The sequence below is a fragment of the Gossypium arboreum genome, chromosome 8 (genome assembly GCF_025698485.1).
Source record: "Gossypium arboreum isolate Shixiya-1 chromosome 8, ASM2569848v2, whole genome shotgun sequence".
NCBI lineage: Eukaryota > Viridiplantae > Streptophyta > Magnoliopsida > Malvales > Malvaceae > Gossypium > Gossypium arboreum.
The window spans coordinates 24,220,393-24,229,529 of NC_069077.1; the positions used below are offsets into that span (position 1 = coordinate 24,220,393).

At 33.6% G+C, this 9,137-nt stretch overlaps 1 protein-coding gene across 2 annotated transcripts; it reads left to right on the plus strand.

Annotated features, from left to right (window-relative positions):
* The first annotated feature begins 692 nt into the window (after positions 1-692).
* On the plus strand, positions 693-8,934 carry LOC108474414 (uncharacterized). Of its 2 annotated transcripts, none has more exons than XM_053031937.1 (15): positions 693-837; positions 958-1,979; positions 2,636-2,694; positions 2,903-3,005; positions 3,103-3,212; positions 3,442-3,510; positions 4,073-4,666; positions 5,340-5,869; positions 6,033-6,097; positions 6,558-6,637; positions 6,872-6,976; positions 7,159-7,298; positions 7,390-7,518; positions 7,978-8,157; positions 8,261-8,934. In XM_053031937.1, exons 2-15 carry the CDS (start codon positions 1,796-1,798, stop codon positions 8,394-8,396), a joined length of 2,484 nt encoding a protein of 827 aa, XP_052887897.1. In that variant the 5' UTR covers positions 693-837; positions 958-1,795; the 3' UTR covers positions 8,397-8,934. The 2 variants fall into 2 exon arrangements, with proteins under 2 accessions (XP_052887897.1, XP_017631815.1); XM_017776326.2 differs by having other exon boundaries at positions 8,008-8,157.
* Positions 8,935-9,137: the final 203 nt, after the last annotated feature.

Genomic DNA, 9,137 nt, shown 5'->3' on the forward strand with positions numbered 1-9,137 from the left:
AATAAATTTTAAAATATATTATATTTACATCTGAAAATCTAGCCTAACACGTCAATCGCAAACGCAATTTATACGATTTCTTTGAATTTATCGGTCTAACTTTATTTGTTTCATGAAAATAATTTACAAAAATATTTTTATATTTATTTCATGAATAGAAAATAAATTACATATTAACGGAAAATAAGTTAATTTTTCTGTAATAGAATAATAAATTATTTTATGAAAGATAACTCATTTATAAGTAATTTTATTTTTATATGAAAATAATTAGAAAAACTTTATATTATTATATTAATAATTTAATTTTTAAATATTAAAATATTAAAATTAAATACTGTAATATTCAATACTATTAAACATACAAATTTAATTACTTATATTTAATAATATAATAAATTATGAATATATTTAATATTTCAATTTTATTTTAATAATAAATTTATATTATAAATATAGATATGTAGCAATAAATATTTTATAATATAATATATGAGTATTATAATTATACAAATATGAATATTTATTTAACTTCAAGTTTATATATAATTTTATTAAAAATAAAATTTGATTATTAAAAAGAAATATATTTTGTAATAAATATATTTATTTTATTTAAACAAAATTTTAAAAAATGTTATATATAAAATCATCCAAATATTAAAAATATATATAGAAGCAAAGAAGGGCGGATAAGTAATTTGAAAACAAGATTAACCAAAAGCAATCAGCATAAGATCGCCATTAGAGTTATAAAATGATAACAGAACAGAAGAGGGAGACAGAGGACGGGAGCAGTGAACAAAGCAAAGTAAAGATGAAAATGTCACCTCAATTGTAAGTGAACCTAACTCATTTTCAACTCCTCCATTTGATTCTATCCAATTAACGACATTAAAACATTTGATCCTATGTATAAATGATTACTATCTGAAGTTGAGTCGATTTTAATTTCAGTATAAGAAATTGAAGTTGCCCGCCCTCCGCCCCCGCCACCGCTGCAGCTATCGTTGATTCATCTGGCTCCTATCTGTCAGTGAAGAAACTGAATCGATCGTCCCCTTGAAAGCCCTAATTAGCAACTTTGAGAACTAATCGAGCCCTAATTTTAGGAGTTCTTCAAGCAATCGGGCTTTTGTTCTTCGAATTTCGTCATTGAAATTTCCCAGCCCTATTATTTTGAATCTTAAAATTTCATTTTCACATTAATTTATCAATAATTCAGATTAATTAATTTACAGAAAAATAAAAAAAATGATGTGGAGAGATTTAAAACAAAAAAAAGCGTCAGGCTTTTGAATAAAGCAAAAAAGGAAACAAGAGTTTGAAAGGAAGGTTTTTAAGACCAAATCGAAGTCTTTGATTTTCTAATTAAATAAAATAAGGTAGGTTTAGCTAAGAAAAATAAGAAGTCAAAAACAATCTAAACTCTGTTTGGTTTCAACATCTTAAACGTGCTTTATTGGTACTTCAAATGCTTTAGGCTTTCTAGAACCAATACTAATCACCAAACAGTTCCTCTGAACGAGGTGGCGCGTTTTGACACGATCCTCTTGCTCGAGCGTGGTCCTATTTTCCTTCTTCTTTTGCTTAAATTGACTCGCACTATAGCTGCGGTCATTAAAAATTAAAATAGCCTTTTAAAAAACAATGCCCACTGAAATCTGAATTAAGGACTCAAAGAAAAGTTTCCAAAATACCATCTTTTATGCTTTTAATTCCTTTATCTCTAAGTTATCTCCTGATTGCTATCATTGTTTTTTTGGGTTCCCTGTAAGAATCGCCACAAAAGAAAATGGCAGAAAATTCGATTCTTTGCTCTGCTTCTAGCTTGATTCTAAGTCTTTTCACTCTCTTTTCTTGTTTATTTGGGCACGGTAATTCAATTGAGCAACTTGCCGGATATAACACCTTTACTATATCTAGCTTCAAATACCCAGAAACCCAGATCAGACCCTTTGATATGCGCTATATACGAGGTACGTAAAGCTGTTTTTTTTTTGTGGTCCTTTTTATTCGTTATTTCGGGTCAAGTTACCCTTCTTCTTTTTTTGATGTTTTTCGTATGGACTGCTCTGATTAATGGGTTGTTTTCAAAGTTTAAACTTTAACTTAAATGATTGGATTGTTGTTTCTGCTTTGTGATGGTATTTTTCATTGTTGTTACTTTCAATTTAAACGTTCTTTTTTTTTTGTCTTTTAATCTTAATTTTCTGTTTTAATGATCAAAGCAAGATGTTAAAATTTTCCTAGTCTAATTTGATTGTTGGTTTAAGTTTTATTCCGTTTAACTCAAGCATTGTATCATGTTTAATTGTAATACTGCTTCATCAGGACTAAGTTAAATTAGTTATAGAGACAATGATTTAGAAATATCAAGTCTGAAGGTGTTCCGTTCTGTCATGCTGATTATTAAATTGGTTTATATTGATGGAAAGCTAGGAAGTATCATTCCCAGGAATTTGTATGCAAGAGAAAAAAAAAGTTTCATATTTTGTGCTATTTTCATTCAAATATATTGTTAGTTGGAAAATGAGATTCGTTCAAAAATATGGTGATCGATTTGATGGTATTACTATTTGAGTTATTTTATTCTGTAATGTCTCATTGGGTTTACAATTTTGCCTTGTCTCAGTTGATTTACCTCCATGGTTCTCCTCAATGTCAATAGCATTGAAGTCAAGTGTCAACCTTGTAAGTTTGCTTGTCCAAGTTAATTAGGTTTTCAGGTTAATCAGTATGGTTAGATCTTCTGTTTGTTCATGCTTCATACTGCATGTCTACTCTTTTATTGATGCAAATCGTTAAAAAGTTTTCATCGCTTGTCTAGTCACTGATTTTGGAGTTATAACATTTGATAGTTTAACCAATCACTCTTTCTTATGCTTCAAACTGCTTGCAGGATATTAAAAGTGTTGAAAAAGTTCCTAAAAGTGCGCTGCCTATGATATGTTTCAGAGAAGGCAGCCTCCCATTGCCAGATGTCTCAAACACTTCATTAGGAGGTATCTTGCAAACAAACATAAAATATTATTTTCTTATATAATTACTAACTTTCATGCCAAATGGCCAGCAGTTTTAAGCGATTCTCTTATGTTGCAGAACTAGTTGCACTATCTAACAGCTCTTTTGAAGGAACACAAGTGCTTCAAAATTCAGAGCAGTGTTATCCTGTACCAAGAAATATGACAATGAAGTTGACGAACGAGCAGGTTTGCTATCATTATCATCCTTACTTTCTTAGAAAAGTCGGTTTCTGGTGTAATTTAACTGAATTCTTGGGCAAGTATGGCATTTGGCTTATTTTACCCCATAACCAGGGGTTTGAGGTGGGTGGGGTCAAAGGTTTAGTATGGCACATTGATTATTCCAAAAGTCCTCATTTTTCTTTTTTGAGATTCAGCTGTTGGCATTATAATAACTTTAAAATATGTGTGTCAGATATCTGCCAGGGTTTTGTATTTTGGTCTTTTCAATGGTGTTGGGCCTACAAGAACACAGTCAAAGATGGTAAGATTACTAACTGAGCTATTTTACACCTTATTCATGGCTGACTCCATTGTATCTAGCTTCTATGTAGTTCTCACCCACTTCTTGTGGTTAAGCAATTTATTGGTTGAAAATATATACCTGTGTTGTTTAATTCAGTTCAGAGGAAAATAACTATATTTTCTTTACACATGGAATCCTTTGCTCAAAAGGGAAATAAAGATGCTTGTAAACTCCTAACGAACCACATATAAAACCATGTTGATAGATGGATATTGTAATGGTAAGATCTACATGACAGAAACTTGTTAGATGGCCATAGGGAAATATCCAGACTGGTTTGTGATGCCAAATAACAAGTTTTCTCAGCAAAAAGAATCCTTGATCGCATTTAAGCTGGTGGAATTGAAATCTTCTGGTGAATCATCAAATTGTTATTTGAAGATGTTTGCTTTTGCTCCTATTTATCTCATTCTTGTTCTATTTTCCATGTCAGTTTATCCTCTTTGTGAAGAGGCTTTGGTACATTTGTTCCAGGCATACTACTGGAAATTGAATTTACAGCTACTGCTCTGGATTGCAGATTGTTCGAGGCCCTTCTTACTCCTTTGCAGCCAATATTAGCGTGGAAGGATGTATAACCTCATCAATGCAGGGGCAATATTGCAACCAAACTGTTGAACTGCTTTCATGTGGTCTATCTCGCAATAATTCTGGAAATGATTCAGCATCTGGGTTTTTCAATCAAAGCATGCTTTCATGCAGGAACAATTTTGAGACCTCTTGCCTTGGAGATGAAGAAATGAAAATATACACCTTAGAGATACTACGAGTAGCTGAATTTTTAACCATTTCAGCAGAAAATGTAAGGTTAAGACCTGTAAACAACTCTGGGAATAGTAGTGGAATTGACTTAATGTGCTTTGCTCGTTATGGTGCTATGGCTTCAGCTACTCTACATGATTTTTCTGGTAACTTAAATAAATCCCCTTTGGTCATTAACTCCCCAAAGGTTGGTCAATGGTATATTTCTATTCTAGCTCTGAATCTCTCGAAGGAAACTGGTGGATCTCAAAGTAATGTTTCAAAAGTTTGCTATTCCCTAGAACTACAAGAACTCGAATGTCCACTGGGGAAGGCTGGGCCAAATTGTTTATCCGAAAGATACATGCTTCAGGTGGGAATTGTCAAGAAATGTGTTATACGTATTCTCTCTATTTTCCCCTTTTTTGAGTTTTGTTTTTATATTTTGATGCTCTTATGAAATTTTCTGCCTGTGTGAAAATATACACATTAAATAATATATATACCCATTCACATCTGTGAGGATAAAGTATATATCAGTTTGAAGGGGGTAGAAGAGAAATGATTTGCTTGCTTCTTAATGGTGACACATAAACATTTACAAAACCAAGGATGAGAGGATGACAGAGTGAATTCCAGTCATTGGTGATTGGACACCGTATTTGTTACAATCTGATATCAAGGACTGAAAGGGTCAAATTCTACCAACCAAATTATGGCCTTTATAATGAAGGGCCAAATTTTGGTTTGGAAACCCTTGATTTCTGATTCTATTTAAGTTTTATTGTTATTTCTAATTAGATTTACGAACAGTTTTATTCCTGGACCATCTTTTCTTTCTGTTGATTCTTGAAGAAACTCATTTTCTTAGACGTTGAGTAATGGGATGCAACTATTGGTTTCTGATTTCCATTTTAGTTTTATTATTATTATTAATTAGATTTATGAACAGTATTATTCCTGGACTATCTTATCTTTCTGTTGATGCTTGTAGAAACTCATTCGCAGGAGTAAGTTATTGACAAGCTGAGAATGGTTGTCTGCAGACGGTTCTCAGGAAAGACTCCACCCCTTTTGAGTCCTATTTTTTGCCATATGGTGAGAAAGTGATGTCGGATGCTGCCAATTTTCTTCTTGAGCCCCTTTTAAGCAACTACTCATTTGGAGGACTCGATACCTGGACTTATTTTATCCTGGACATTCCCCATGGTGCAGCTGGTGGAAATCTCCATATTCGGCTGACGTCAGATAGAAAGCTAAATTATGAAATATATGTTAGAAATGGTGGATTGACATCGCTTGTTAACTGGGACTATTATTATGTAAACAAGACAAGCAACAGTCATGGCTCCATGTTTTTCGCTTTGTACAGTTCAAGTGAAGAAAAGGCTGATTTTTACATCTTATATGTTACTGAAGGAACCTGGAATATTGCTTTAAGGAATCTAAACAGCACTGATGGCACTTCCAATAGGCAGACTACCATGTCTGTTTCACTTGAAAGATGCCCGAAAAGGTGCTCCTATCATGGTGATTGCAAATCTGCTCTTGATGCAAGTGGATTAACATCATACAGGTATTAGCCATCTCCATATTTTTATAATCTTTTATCTAATTTTTTATTGCAAATTATTTTATTTTTTAGATCTAATTGCATGTGATTCCTTGTTTGAGGACATGATGAATGTCTAAAAGGCATTTGTGATTTCCTTCTAACTGTACTATTTTCTGTTTTTCAGCTTTTGTGCCTGTGACCGTACCCATGGAGGCTTTGATTGTAGCATTGAGATTGTATCCCATCAAGGTAAATTCTTTTCTGGAGTTGAATGCAAAAATATGGCTGACATCCCTACCGCTACTTTTCATCAACATTATTGTTTATGGTTCCAAAGTAGGCTATTTATTCTCTCTTTCCAGGAAGTGACTAGTTTCTGGAAAATATTTAGATCATAAATCTACTTAATGCAGGTTGGAGGGGGGGGGATTGAGGGGAGAGATTGACAAAGGCTGTAATCATTGGCTCGGTCTATGCAAACTCCAACATAAGTTTATTATCTGTCGTTATAGCTTTTGAGTTTTGGTCTCTAATCTATACTTGATTCCTGAGTCAAGCCCATCAAAAAGCTTTATATACTTCTAGATGGGTCTTGTACTCTCTTGCTTAAGAATAGGTTTATTTGCATTTAAAATGAATTCCAGGGCTTGGTATCATGTAATGATATTAAATCAATTTTAGCCAATCCTGTACTTGGAAACTGATGCAGGACACATATGGCAATCAATTGCTCTAATCGCGTCAAATGCTGCAGCTGTGCTTCCTGCTTTTTGGGCTCTCAGGCAGAAGGTACTCCATTTATATCATGGGGTAACTTATATTTGCTTATGATTCAGATTTCTTGCAAAAACATTGATAATCTTTTGTGGTGAAACATTAGCAGCAGTTGATATCAACCAACTTTTGAGCGGAGAAAGGAACATTTAGTATTGGAATTGAACTAATTCTAATCATCCGACACGAACTTGCTAACTCATTCTTTGATGGTCATATTTAGTCAAAAAATTGGTTGTTTTTATGCAGGCTTTTGCAGAATGGGTGATCTACACATCAAGTGGAATTTCAAGTGGATTATATCATGCATGTGATGTGGGCACCTGGTGTGCATTATCATTTGGTGTCTTACAGGTATATGTGTTGGTAGTTTCTTTCCCCCTAAGAAGGATGACATTATTTATCATGAAAAACGTTGAAAAAGCATAGTGGAATAAGCATGTGGGCCTATTGTGTTTCATTGTTGCTAAAGTTCTCCATATTTTCAGTTACTCAGTTTGAGCTAATATTGAATAGCAATTTGGGAAATGTTTCAGTTTTTTGACTTTTGGCTCTCATTCTTGGCCGTGGTGAGCACCTTTGTTTACCTCACAACAATTGGTGAAGTTTATAAAAGGGCAATCCATACGGTTGTGGCTATCCTTACTGCCCTGATGGCCATAACTAAGGCAACCAGGTAAAGGGATCTGCTTGCATTTTTATTAATTTAAATTAATGGCCCTATTCTAACCGATACAGAAGGTGGTTGACTGGGCTAAGTTGTGCAGGCCCTCGAATGTTATTCTAGTGATGGCAATTGGAGCGCTAGCCCTTCTTGTTGGGTGGTTGATAGAATTCTCTACCAAGTATAGATCACTTTCCTTTTCAATGGATTTATGTCTAAATTCGCTTGAGAGGTGAGATTCTCTTCTCTACCATCATGAAGTACATGCATATTGTTTTTTTTCTGTTCCTGATACAAATAAAACCGTGTGCTCAGGACTATATGCACTAGCGCACAATGGACCTTTAATTATTAGTATTTAATACCGAGAGAGTTAAAACTTATGCATCTTTTCATTTTTGAACTATTGTGCTTACTATGCCTTTAACATTGGCGTTATTGTGGTTTATCATCTGACGTTTTAAGTGCATGATTTTCACTTGAAACTGGAAATCATGCTTGATCATTAGAAAAGTTGATTCTCAAAAGAAATATAATTGTATAATCGGAATTGATAATGCCCAAAGATAATGCATTAGTGTTTATGGGATGAACCATTAAAACTTTCTCTTCCAAGAAAGAAGCACAACCTGTTTGACACCCGAAGATAACACATTAGTGTTTACCAGATGAATTATTTAACTTTCTCCAGAAAGCTGAGCACGGTTTCTTTTAACTGTAGACGGCGGATCAGAGAATGGGTGAACAGTCTTGTAAAAACCATAATGAAACGATTTCGTTGGGGTTTTCTGCTTGCTGGTTTTATAGCACTGGCCATGGCAGCAATAAGCAGGGATCTCGAGAACAGTCAAAACTACTGGATTTGGCACAGGTTCGGATTTATCCATCCTTTTTATTTTAAAAGACCGTTCTCGTTCTCTCTCTCTATATATATATTTATATATATCATATTTGATTGAAACCCTTTGATGCAGTGTTTGGCACGTCACCATATACACATCTTCCTTCTTCTTCCTCTGTTCAAAAGTAATCACCATAAACAGTGGGAACGGAAGACCCACAGATGCAAACTATCAGTTAACTCGCCAAGATTCTCTCTCAAGAGGTTAATAGGAAGAAAAAGAAAAACTTGTCATAGGAAATTAAAGTTTAAATAACAAAGAAATAAAGTTATTGTCAAAGACATGCAAAGGAAAAATGTCATCTGCCACAGTGGTTTGTACAACCAAATAAGACTTCACCACTTCAATAGCTTTCTTGTAAAATTTGACCATTTTCCACCTTTTCCAGGAGTCTGTTTTCCTTTTGTAAATATATATAAACGTGTGTGTATACATCATATACATATATTTATATGTATGCATATGCATGTATACACCAATAGGTAGGGGAAATTACTGAGGCAGGGATAAAAAGGTGACCAAAAGCTCTTTTAGCCTTTAGGGGTAGCAGAGCAAAATGTGAAGACAAAGATGCAGGTGTTTTGAAATAGGGATTTTATTCTTGTTGAGCAAATTTGGAATCTGAATTTTAGTATTAGTATTTTTGTTTTAATCTTAGGGTTATGATATTGTTTGTATAAAACAATGCAGGTGTTACTATCGTTTAATAGCAAAAAAGTAGTTGAATTTTTCATTTATTTATAAAACATTATCATTCAAGTACTGATTAAGATCGAATCAAGTGAATCTAAAACAAGTGATTTGTTTAATCTGGTCAGCTTATTTGGTAAAACATCGGTTTTATATTTTTGGTATAATTAAAGTATTTTTCATATTGGTGAAGGGTAGACTTGTTCATAGGTCGGGTTATCTGTCTAGGCCCAAGGGAATGCTCGAAATTTGGGAGAAT